The sequence below is a fragment of the Theobroma cacao genome, chromosome 3, assembly GCF_053813885.1.
Source record: "Theobroma cacao isolate CCN51 chromosome 3, ASM5381388v1, whole genome shotgun sequence".
Taxonomy (NCBI): Eukaryota; Viridiplantae; Streptophyta; class Magnoliopsida; order Malvales; family Malvaceae; genus Theobroma; species Theobroma cacao.
In genome coordinates this window covers 46337308-46349110 of record NC_142641.1, presented here as the reverse complement: position 1 = coordinate 46349110, position 11803 = coordinate 46337308, and the positions used below count along the sequence as shown (strand labels likewise).

Here is an 11803-nt window from a genome sequence, read left to right as displayed (position 1 = left end):
GAATTAAATTCATTTTTTCTTCCATTAAACCCAAGCTGCCTAAAAAGAGAAGAACATGGAGATGATGAAGAAACAGTATTCTATGTAAGAAAATAAAACAAAAATCATAGAGCCAGAGTTTTGGGTATTTAATATTCTTTTTTTAGGAGGAATGGTTGATACTTGATAATGGGATAAGTGATAAGTAAGGTAACAGAACGCTATTGTGCACCAACTCTTTGCCTAGAAGTCATAAAAAAAGGGAATACCCCATGCCATATATCATGAGAAAAATTAGGACTTTTCCAGCAAAGATTGTTGGAAATGAATTTTATCTGGAAAATGCATGGTTGAATGTTTATGTTGTGAAGCATAAGACTTTGTTACAACAACCTACAAAAGGCAATTGTCAAGCTGGATTTTGCTGCTTGTGCCTGGTAAACTTGACCTTCAAAAGAATCAAAATCTAATATTAGGATAGACTTCCGAGGATAAAGTTTGGCTATACATGGAAAACTTTCGGATGATGAGTTGTTTAAATTTAAATATGTTGAAGATATCCAGTTCACGTGAGGATGTATATCCTTCTATATGGTTTATAAATAACTGGCTTTCCACTGAATCAGAACATCACTTTCAGCTGCAAAGATGTGGAATTCTTGGATTCTCGTGGCTGGTTTAGCTCTGCTGTGCACAAGCTCAGCAATGCAGGTTGATTATGATGCCAATGCCATGATCATCGATGGGGAACGAAAGCTTATCTTTTCTGGTGCAATCCACTACCCTCGTAGTACCCCAGAGGTATCCGAATTCTTTTTATTTTTTATTTTTTGCCATGGATGATTTTAATCTTTAGTTACAATGGAAACGTCTTGTTCACTCTCTTTGTATGCTTTACTTCACAGATGTGGCCAGACCTGATAAAGAAAGCCAAGGATGGAGGCCTGAATGCTATCGAGACATATATCTTCTGGAACGCTCATGAGCCTCGCCCCCGTCAAGTGATCATTTGTTCTTCCTTTAAACTCCTATATGTTTAAAGAATGATCAGGCACTGATCTGCCGATGCTTAACTTGTTTTCATCTGTTTAAAACAGTATAATTTCAGTGGAAATCTGGACTTCATAAAGTTTTTCAAGCTAGTTCATGAGGCTGGACTCTATGGAATTTTGAGAATAGGCCCTTACGTCTGTGCTGAATGGAACTATGGGTAAAGTTTTTCTTCTTTCAACTGATACATTGCATATCTTCTGCTGAAGAAAAACAAATTGGTTTACATCCTTTGGTATTGATTCTTTATGATTTGTGCAGGGGCTTCCCTGTGTGGCTACACAATATTGATGGAATCGAATTAAGGACAAATAATGAAATATACAAGGTCCCAACTTTTATTACCACTTTTATTCACTTTACATTAGAAAAAAAAAATAGAAAGAAGAAAGAAAATATAAGAACATCTGGTTTTCAAACACTTTTTTGTCTTTCAAATGCAGAAAGAAATGCAAATTTTCACAACCAAGATTGTAGAAATGTGCAAGGAAGCAAATCTGTTTGCCCCACAAGGAGGACCCATCATTTTGTCACAGATTGAGAACGAGTATGGGAATATTATGGATAAATATAAGGAAAAAGGGAAAGAATACGTCAAATGGTGTGCGGAAATGGCAGTAGCCCAGAATGTTGGAGTACCATGGATTATGTGCCAGCAGGGTGATGCTCCACAGCCCATGGTATTCATTTTGGCTCTTTTTTTGTTCCTTTTTTTTTAATTTACTTTAAAATCGTCTGAATGTTTATATTTTTCCTCTACAGATCAACACATGCAATGGGTTTTACTGTGATCAGTTCAAGCCAAACAATCAAAAGAGCCCCAAAATGTTTACTGAAAACTGGACTGGATGGTATTCAATCACTTTCATTTTTTTGTTTGGGTTTCTTCCTATTTTCTGGTTGCACTTTATCTATTCCTCAATTCATTATGTTTAATGTAGGTTCAAGAAATGGGGCCAAAAAGACCCTTACAGAACTGCAGAAGATTTAGCATATTCAGTTGCTCGCTTTTTCCAACTTGGTGGAGTGTTGATAAATTATTATATGGTTAGACCTCTGGTTTCTTGTTGAACCAGCTTTCGTGTGATATCTGCTGCTTCTTTACTCCTTTGTCTTTTTAAAACAAATACAGTACCATGGAGGAACAAACTTCGGACGCACATCTGGTGGACCATACATCACAACATCATACGATTACAATGCTCCACTTGATGAATATGGTACGTTAAGGAAGTGATGATACTTTCATGAAAATTTGGTAATTAATGTTGGTTCCAATAACCAAATCTTGTGGAAAAAATTGGTTTCCCATTTTCAGGTAATTTGAACCAGCCGAAATGGGGGCATCTCAAACAACTCCATGAAGCTCTTAGAGTTGGGGAGAAGTTTCTCACTAATGGCACATCAGAAACAAAGGATTCTGGTGATGGGATTCAGGTGAGTGACACAAGTTTTCATGAAATGCTAGACCTTGTAAATTCAGAGCAAAATGAAATATCTGACGCGAGTTTCAACTTGTTACCAGCTGACCACATTTACAGACGGTCAAACTGGGGAGAGATTCTGTTTCTTGAGCAATACTAACAATAACAAAGATGTAAACGTTGACTTGAAAGATGATGGCATGCACTTTGTACCGGCTTGGTCTGTTAGTATTCTTGGTGCCTGCAAGAAGGAGATTTACAACTCTGCAAAGGTAAAAATGCTAGTATAGCTTCTTGCTTATATCTGCTTGAAACGAAATAAGCTGAATAGGTTGACAATCTTTTTTTTGTTGAGTTGTCCACAGGTTAACACTCAGACCTCCGTTATGGTAAAGAAACAGATCGGTGATGAAGATAAATCTGCTCAATTCAACTGGACGTGGACTCTCGAACCCATGAGAGACACCCTCGAAGGAAAAGGCACATTTAGTGCTAATACTCTTCTTGAACAAAAAAGAGCATCTGATGATCTTAGCGACTACTTGTGGTATATGACTAGGTAAGGTCCCAAAACACATCGTCTTGCAACTATGGAGTTCACTTCAGTTTGTTGGTAATAATATACAGTCTTATCTGTTTCCATTCTTCTTTATGTAACACAGTGTTGACATCAACGGAACATCCTTTAATGAGGGGACTATTTTTGCAAACTCATCTGGCCAAGTCGTTCATGCTTATGTGAACGGGAGGCTGATCGGTAATTTCTTACCATATCTAAGGCAAACAAATGTATTCTGGTTTTCAAGTGATTAGTACAACAGGTCTAGCTAATCAGAATTTTTATCTTTTGTTTTGAGCATTCTACAGGCACTAAATCAGGGTACTCATTTCAGTTCAGAAACCCAGTTTCGCTGGTACCTGGGAGAAACAATATAACTTTGCTCAGTGTCACAGTTGGGCTGCAGGTAGGCACTCTAAATTCTTGTAAACTTGTAACTAGCAATTCCAAACGCTGACCTATTCTTAACCAATTCTTTTTTGCTTGTTCTTCCTATAACCGGGGTAGAACTATGGAGATCATTTTGATTTGGGACCAGAGGGAGTAACAGGACCAGTTGGATTGATTGACGTAGGGAATAAAACCATAGATTTGTCATCAAATGCCTGGAATTATAAGGTAACTCTCGAAAGTAAATTTGATACAAAATGTTATCGAAAACTCACTCCGTTTTTCCCTCTTGGACGAAGGTTGGATTGAATGGTGAAGCCAAAAAACTTTATGATCCAAACTCACCTAATCTTCAACTGTGGAGGACATCAGAAGAACTTCCCATTGGCAGGCCTATGACTTGGTACAAGGTACCTGATAAATTCACGTCAGCACTTTGGTTAACAATTCTGGTTTTTTTGTAATAGAATTTTTTGGAGTCAATGTGAACCGTAATTTTAACAATCTTTCGATGATGTTGTTGTTTAGACCGCATTCAAAGCTCCGTCAGGAACAGACCCTGTGGTGTTGGATTTAATGGGAATGGGCAAGGGGCACGCCTGGATAAATGGAAACAGCATCGGCCGCTTCTGGCCTGCACAAATTGCTGATAACAATGGCTGCACTGATGAATGCGATTATCGTGGGGCTTACAAAGAGCAAAAATGTTTGTCAAACTGTGGCAATCCTTCTCAAAGATGGTATAATTTCCATCATTCAATCTATAAGTTAACAAATAGTTATTTCCAATATCTAGAACTAAACATGTAAATATTAATTTTTTGTATCAGGTACCATGTTCCGAGATCATTCATTACTTCCGGCACCAACTTTTTGGTTTTGTTTGAGGAAATTGGTGGAGATCCTTCAGAAGTGTCTTTCCAGACCGTAACGACGGGTTCAATCTGTGCAAATGCAAACGAAGGCAGCTTATTGGAACTATCATGCCATGGAGGCAATGTCATCTCGAAGATAGAATTCGCAAGCTATGGTAACCCAAAGGGAAGATGCGGCTCATTGACAAAAGGTTCCTGTGAGGCAGAAGGAAGCCTGTCTGCTTTGGAAAAGGTGGATCAGACAGTTTTCTTGGCATCAAGATGCTTATCATATATTTTTCCATAATTCACTTATTAAATAAAGTAATTAAACAAATAATTCCTTTCTTGCAGATTTGTGTTGGGAAGGAGAGTTGCACAGTTGATGTCTCGGAGAAAACATTTGGATCAGCAGACTGCGGCGAAGATAAAAAGAGCCTAGCTGTCGAAGCTCTTTGCGAGAATCAAATGGTTTATCTAAGAGAACTCAAGAAAAAGAAGAATCAATCATGAGCAAGTGCTTCTTCTTGTAGCAGGCAGAAACTTGTTCTCTGTTCACAACAATGAATCCTTTTCTCTGTCACTCTCATTGTTGATCTTACTCAAGATAAACTGCTTAAAGCATGGTTGATTTTTCCAAAGCTTTTAATTGTTTCTTCCTTCAATTGGTGTAACTAATGTCCATCATGTTAACGTTCTGTAGTATGATCTCGTTTTTCCATAAAGCAAAAATCCAGATGATGAGACAATATTTAACTGGTTAAAATTGTCAGAGAGGTTGCCATTTGTGAATCACTTATAATTTAATTCCACCAATGTGTATACCGAGAGGAGTGGTAGCAGGGAACCAATTTGATGTAAAAATATCATTTGATGTAAAATTTAACCTTGGTTGAATACGTCAATCAATCCAAGCTCCCTACAAAACGAAAAATGACAAACCAATCAATAAAGAAATTCATGAATAAATGAACAAAAGTCAAATGGAAGACCAAAATACCAATAACACAGCTACAAAGGAACATCACTCTATATTTTTATTGAATATTGTAATGATCCATTTCCCAGACACTGAGAAGAAAAGGAAAATAATGATAAAAACAACCTATGAATATTAACAGTGATATCAGTTTGTGAGTTGGAACATCATTGTCAACTTGAATTTCCACTGTAATATATAAAGAAAAAAAAACCCATGAAGTAAATTACTTACAATTGATATAAGCACTGATACGCAAACTGAGGCAGAGGATGATGTTTGATCGGAGGCGGAAGCAGTTGGGGCTTCCCACCAGCCACGTTTGATCAGAAGCAGAAGCAGAAGCAGAAGCAGTTGGGGCTTCCCACCCCACCACCCAGTAGATCGAGAACAAGAGATGATTCATGACTCAGAATCCAAATTTTGACTTCTCCAATTTCAAGATGACGTAGATGGTAATAAGTTAACTTCTAGCCTATAAATTTTTTGTTTTGTTATTTAAGACTTGATTTTGCTTTATCTTGCTAGGACTATAAACTCCAATCTTTTTCAAATTTTTTGTCTAGTATGAGGATTTGTTTATTACTAGAATTTGGGTGGAATATGTATACACTGAACAAGAAGAGCACCTTTAGCGGCACAATTCATGAATGATTTTGCACACCTGCTTTATTCAACCATGCAGACCATGCAGGCTGCAGCATTGCATTAGACTCGTTGCCAAAACATATCATGATGAACTAATTTTATCTGGTCTTTTTTGCTATTAAGCCTTGGCCCAAGGCTTTGCATTAATTTCTTCTCACGTGGGTGTTTGATTGCTCGGGCTAGGCCCTTCTGTTCCTTTCCCTCGCTTTCTTTTGTTGGGTGTGGGCTATTTTAATATTTACTAAAGTTTGGAACAATATATGATAATAACAATAATTTTGATACCACATAAAGAATGCAAATTATTAGTGGGTTTGAATTTAAAAACTTTTACTATTCTTCTTTGTTTTAACCTTAGTTGAGTTTTGTAACATGATTTGAATGACAAGCAGATCGGAGACCTCGATGACCATAAAAGTCTTCTTGTCTTAGTAATAAAATACTCCATCTTTCCGTTTATTCCTCTTCTTGGTATTTGGGGTGATTTTGACTTTTGCCTTTGAAGCTGGGTTTTGAGTTTTACATCGAATTCCATTCCGAACATGAAACATTCTTGAATCTCTGTTCTGTTTCTTTGCTGCACACACATTCTCGGTTAAACTTTAACCAGGAATCTGAATTTTTGGGAAGCTAAAGGATTGTGGTTTGTCAGGGGATATGGCCAACTCGAGTGAACAGCAAAGTCGTGGTTCCAGAAACGGCTCTGACCGGATAGAGACGCTGTACGACCAGTACCAAAGGAATTTGCCTTCTTCATCTGAAGAGAAGTCGAGCAAGGGAAAGTTTCACAACCGCGTCGGCAAATTTTTCAAGGCAGCAGCAAGGGGCGACAATCCGTCAAGCAACAAAGATCAGACACAGGCTGAAAACCCTGCAGCTCCTCCAAATGGGAAGGCTACCCAAACCCAAAACAATAGCGACGAAGGAAGCTCGTCACAGAAGAGAAAAATTCGCAAGACTTATTCCCATCCACCCAAGGTTCGGGGTTTTGAATACGATGAGAGGTCACTCGAAATGATGCTTCTCGAGGGTGGAAAGGACAATTCGTTCAAGACAATCGGAGTTGTGGGTCCTCCCGGTGTTGGAAAAACAACCCTTTGCAAGTCGATTCTCGAAAACGAGAGAGTGAAGGTTAGCTACGGTCGAAGGATCTGGGTAAGCTTACCGGAAAAGGCTGAGGACGGAACAACGTTGGATCATGCTGGAGCTACAGAGGACATCGTCGAGCTCATTTCTGATGAACATAAACTTCCTCGATTGCTCCGAGACCAGCAATTGAAGGAGAAGAAGTACCTAATCGTGCTTGATGATGTTGGGGAGGGAGAGATCGACAGCTACTATAACGCTCTGAAAGCTTGCTTTAGCGATGAACTTCCAAAGGAGAAAGGGGGAGCAGTTATCGTGACAAGCAGATCCGAGGAAGCAGCAAAGAAAGTGGTCGGAGACAAGCACTTGCATCGCCTTCTGCCCCTGTCTGATCCAAAGAGCTGCTGGTTAATATATACCGATGCGGTGAAAGGTTTTCCAACACCAGAAGACCCAACAGCTTCGAAAGATGTGATGGAAGAACTCATGAAGAAATCTGGCGGTCTACCTGGGGCTGCACAAATGATGGGTAAAATCAAGGCTGCCAAAAAGGGGAATAATAATAGCTCTCTAAGGTCTTGACAATTCTGGCTTCAAAAATTATGGTTTAGTGTTCAGTCCCATTGCATTTGATTGAGCTTTAAGAATTTAATTTGGGTTTGTATTTCGTTATTTGTCGGTAAAATTGTGAGAAATGATTCACCTGTTTTAGCAAGTAAGATGTAGTACTTGGTTTGAATCATTACATGCAAGAGCAAGACATGCAGATGCAGTTGCTTGCTTCCGAGTTCTGAGTTGTTAAGAAATCTGTGTTTTTCAGAAGATGGTGAACTGAACTCTCCGGGAACCAAAGACACTCCTTTGGGAGTTTCTTGTCGTTTGGCTTATTAATTTATTTAATTTTATATTTTGAAAGTCAATACTTAAAGTCTTGGTATTTTGTCATTTTATGCAATGATTCAATTTATTAGTAGTCAGGGAAAAAACAAATGCAAAAGCCAGGTGGCAGGTGATGATTGGCTGAGTTAGACTAGCCTGTCGTGTCAGCAAGGGTGGGGCCGCCAATCAAAATGCCCCTATGCTAATGTGCGGAGGGGTTTGGCCTTTGGCATTTTGTATACAAATATTACATTTTATTATAAAAATTTAAAATTTCTTAAAATAAAAAAATTAAATTTCATAAATAAATTTTTGCTTAATGTGAGTAATATTTTTATTATTTTTATTTTAAAAAATAATAAACGAGTATCGTTGTACTTAAATATTTAATTCATGTGTTATTGTATGATTTTTCTGATTAAGTAGTAAAGTTTGAATTTCCCTTTTTTCAAATCTTAAAAAAAAAGTATTATGTATTAATCACTTAATCAAAAATCATAATACAGCTTGTTATTTTGATATATTTTTTGTTACACTCGAAATAGTGAAGGTTATCATATTTATGGGAAATAAACCTTAGATGTTTTTCTTTAGGCAAGCTTAATTAATAAAGAGAACAAAATTATCGAATACAACAATGCTTTTAGAAGAAGGAAAAAAAAAAGTGAAACTGAGAATGCAACACACTTCCAGTCTTTCAAAAACAAGAACCGAAAAGAAAAAATGGAAAGCAGCCGATGATGCCGAAATAGCCAAATCTGGCAGAAATCTTCAAACTTTTCAACTTGATTTGGGAGATTCTTGCCACACTCCACGTGCATCGCACGGACAGAATGTGATTCGAGGGCATCTAACTTTCTCCAAGTACTTTAGTTCTGGAAATTGTTCCAGCATTTCTTTCCAGTTCATCTTAAAATCAATCAAGAACTTCAAACGTAAGGTCTCCACCTTCCACTTCTCCTTACCCTCCTGATTTAGGTGACGGAGTCTTCCACCTCGAACGGAGAGGTTCTGTAGGCTGTTCAGCATTTTGGGTGTTAGCCACGTGGGCGGTTCTGTGTGAGGGAAGCATTGAAGGTCCAGCTTCACCAGACTCTCAAGGCCTTCAAAATTTGTTGGTTTTCTTTCTCGCCTTAGTGACGTTAGTTTCATTAGTGGGGTTCGCTTTTGTAAAACAGTTTCCTGCTTCTTGCTGCCATGTTTCTCGCTCACATTGAAGGCCACTGATTTCGCTGCACCGATGTTTCGCCCTTTCTTGTCGTCCTCCTGGTTCATGGACTTCGAGTTTGCTTCACCACTTTTCAACTTTTTGTAAGCTCCTTCCTGGTCACCTGCACTGCTCTCCCGATTGCCATTATCTTCTCCCTTGTCCTGTTTTCCACTAGGGGATTTCGCTGCACCACTTACCTGGTTCTGGGTCTTCGGTTTTACAGCATCCTTGTCCTGCTTCTTGCTTTCTCCTCCATTCGGATTTGACGGATCTGATTGCTGTCCGCTACTGTTCTGCGTAGAGTTATTTCCCGTCAACCCCCCTGAACCCCACGCAATTTTCAACTTCTGAAGTTTCTGAAATTTGGAGAGAGCTAGCCCTGCATCCTCTATGTTGAACTCCGTGGTGTTTACATTGACACTGAGTTTTCTCAGTTTCTTTAACTCTGCCAAGTCTGCAAGAGTACACGAATTTCTGTCATTGCCAATCACAAAACCCTTGAGGACTTGCAGTTGCTCGAGTTGATTCAGCTGTTTGGGCATGTCATCAAGCAGATAGCACTCAGATGAATCCAAGTAAGTCAGCTTCTTAAGTGAGCCTATCCTTTCTGGTAGCTTCTCTAGACTGTGACACGCTCTAAGATCTAAGATCCTCAAATTAGCGAGCTTGCAAAGAGAACTGGGAAGCTTTGGGATACCTGAAATGCCTTGAAGACTAAGCAGCCTTAATTTCTTCATGTATTTCAACCCTTTGAAGAAGTCAGTGTCTTCCACCTCAATGTGACGCTGGCGCCCAGCCGCGCTTTCCCATCTACCCAGATAAAGAACTTTGATGCCCGTCATCTTAGAAAACCACTCCTTGGGTAAAGCAGGGAATTGCTTACTTATATTGAACAATGTCTGCAACTCATGAAAACGCTGACTTGCTTCCAACAATGTCTTCCGCTTAGGAAAATTGAACAACATCTGCAGCTTTACCAGATCTGCAGATAACCTGTCCGTTGCCGTACCTTTTTTTTGCTCAGTTTCCGTTACCGTACCTTCGTTTTGCGCAGTTTCCGTTACCGTGCCTGTAAGATAAGCAGAGAACCAATCAGCAGGGGCTCCAGATTTTACCATACATGCCTTTTTGCAAGATGAAAAATCCATGGTGGGTTTTCCCTCTGAGTCATAATCAAAGAAACCAGCCTGCTTGGCAAACTTGATCAAGCACGAACGAACAATTGGGTTCATCTTGTAGCTTCTGGGCTGTAACTTATTTTTCTTCTTAACAGGCTCGATTAATCCCTTCTCCACGAATGTCTGAATTGTTTGACTTACTAGTTCCATCTCCTCCTTTTCCTCTTTGACTGAGAGTAGCTTTTCTCCAACCCACCAAAATCTTAACAGCCTCTTCTTCATCTCGGCATTTTCAGGAAAAATCACGAAACACAACAAGCAGAGCTTCTGCCTGTCATCAAGTTCGTTGTATTTTTCCTCAATTTCTTCGAAATAATAGCTGCTTTCAAATTTAGCTTCATCGTATAGGTGAGGCAGGTCGGCCTCGCTGGTGGCGACGGTTGTCTGCCAAGGCCGATTAGCTTCAGAATTTGTGTTGGCGGTTTGATGTTGCAACGGGATCTGGATTTTGACTCTGGTGATGTTGTTTCTGAGCACACGTAGATTGAGTGGAACCTGTTTCGGTAACTCGCTAACTGTGACACAAGGTAGATCTTTCAAGATGTCTTGCACATTGTCGTCAAGAGTTTGGAGTGGCTCTCTTAGATTAGTTTCAAACTTCTTGAGTTTCTCGAACGAGCTGATCATATACTGGAGTTCTTTGCGAAATTTCACCAACTCATGGAGCACGTCCTTCCTTTTGTTGCTCTCATCACTCTTCTTCTTTTTAGCATCTTTGTCCTTTTTGTTGCTCTCATCAGTCTTCTTCTTGCTAGCATCTTCGTCCATTTTGTTGCTCTCTTCATTGTTCTCCTGCTGGCTAACATCTTCCCCCTTTTTCTTGCTCTCATCATTGTTCTCCTGCTGGCTAACATCTTCCTCCTGTTTGTTGGTCTCATCGTCGTTCTCCTGCCTAACATCTCCACTTTCAGAACCATCTTGCTTATCAGCAGCAGTGATGGTGCCGCCAGTGGTTTGCTGAGGTGAATCCCCCTCTTCTTCATCCTCGCTTGGAAGGCTATCACGCAATTTGGATATCCTCTCGATTATTTCCTGAATGGTTAAGGGGGATTCAGTAGAGCCTTTCAGCTCTGAACCAACATTTGTTGAAGACATGCCTAAAGGAAGTAGCTCGAGAAAGTGAGATTGGACAGTGTGAAAGAGTAGGTAAAATACCCCTCAACCCTGTTTGCAGGTGGAGCTGGGAAGGCTTCCAGGTATATTCTAAAAAAAACAAAAAACAAAGACTTCCAGGTCAATGAAGGGGCAAAATGGAGAAATTAAGTGTCTCCTTTTTTTATTAATCTTCCATGTTTACAGGGGCAGTTGGGACAATTTTTAATTTAAAATAAAGTTGTATTAAAATATATATTATCTCCAAAATCATTCAAAGGTGAGGGACTACCTGTTGGACCATGTTTGATGGTAGACGTGCTCAAACTGCTGAGTTTTTTCATATGGTGTCGGCAAGTTGATGGAAAATGAAAATTCGGCAAAAACAATAAAACAAAAAGGAAATCGTATTCACACATCCCCATATAATCCAAGCCGATGGTAGGTGGGGGGAACTGGGAATTTGATTTGTCAA

The 11803-nt window shown here is 39.3% G+C and overlaps 3 protein-coding genes across 3 annotated transcripts; 2 read left to right on the top strand and 1 right to left on the bottom strand.

The window, feature by feature from the left end:
• The first annotated feature begins 627 nt into the window (after positions 1-627).
• On the top strand, positions 628-4769 carry LOC18606881 (beta-galactosidase 7-like). Its single transcript, XM_018116850.2, has 18 exons — positions 628-780; positions 885-980; positions 1077-1189; positions 1291-1357; positions 1473-1709; positions 1792-1880; positions 1971-2076; positions 2162-2249; positions 2348-2466; positions 2555-2725; positions 2819-3012; positions 3116-3210; positions 3321-3418; positions 3520-3630; positions 3702-3812; positions 3931-4142; positions 4233-4509; positions 4611-4769. The coding sequence occupies exons 1-18, from the start codon at positions 628-630 to the stop codon at positions 4767-4769; spliced, it is 2496 nt and encodes an 831-aa protein (XP_017972339.2).
• A 1468-nt stretch (positions 4770-6237) lies between these two features.
• On the top strand, positions 6238-7914 carry LOC108661076 (P-loop containing nucleoside triphosphate hydrolases superfamily protein). The gene has a single exon (XM_018116791.2). It carries the CDS (start codon positions 6541-6543, stop codon positions 7549-7551), a length of 1011 nt encoding a protein of 336 aa, XP_017972280.2. The 5' UTR covers positions 6238-6540; the 3' UTR covers positions 7552-7914.
• A 476-nt stretch (positions 7915-8390) lies between these two features.
• LOC18606880 (uncharacterized) lies at positions 8391-11470 on the bottom strand. The gene has a single exon (XM_007040740.3). The coding sequence runs from the start codon at positions 11329-11331 to the stop codon at positions 8629-8631; it is 2703 nt and encodes a 900-aa protein (XP_007040802.3). The 5' UTR covers positions 11332-11470; the 3' UTR covers positions 8391-8628.
• Between the last annotated feature and the right edge of the window lie 333 nt (positions 11471-11803).

What these genes read in the sequence shown, in the direction of transcription:
- LOC18606881 (XM_018116850.2), top strand. Translation starts at nt 628, where the DNA reads ATGTGGAATTCTTGGATTCTCGTGGCTGGTTTAGCTCTGCTGTGCACA. An exon ending in ACTGAAAACTGGACTGGATG is followed by an intron (nt 1,881 to 1,970) that starts GTATTCAATCAC and finishes TGTTTAATGTAG; the next exon opens with GTTCAAGAAATGGGGCCAAA. An exon ending in TGTGAACGGGAGGCTGATCG is followed by an intron (nt 3,211 to 3,320) that starts GTAATTTCTTAC and finishes AGCATTCTACAG; the next exon opens with GCACTAAATCAGGGTACTCA.
- LOC108661076 (XM_018116791.2), top strand. Translation starts at nt 6,541, where the DNA reads ATGGCCAACTCGAGTGAACAGCAAAGTCGTGGTTCCAGAAACGGCTCT.
- LOC18606880 (XM_007040740.3), bottom strand. Translation starts at nt 11,331, where the DNA reads ATGTCTTCAACAAATGTTGGTTCAGAGCTGAAAGGCTCTACTGAATCC.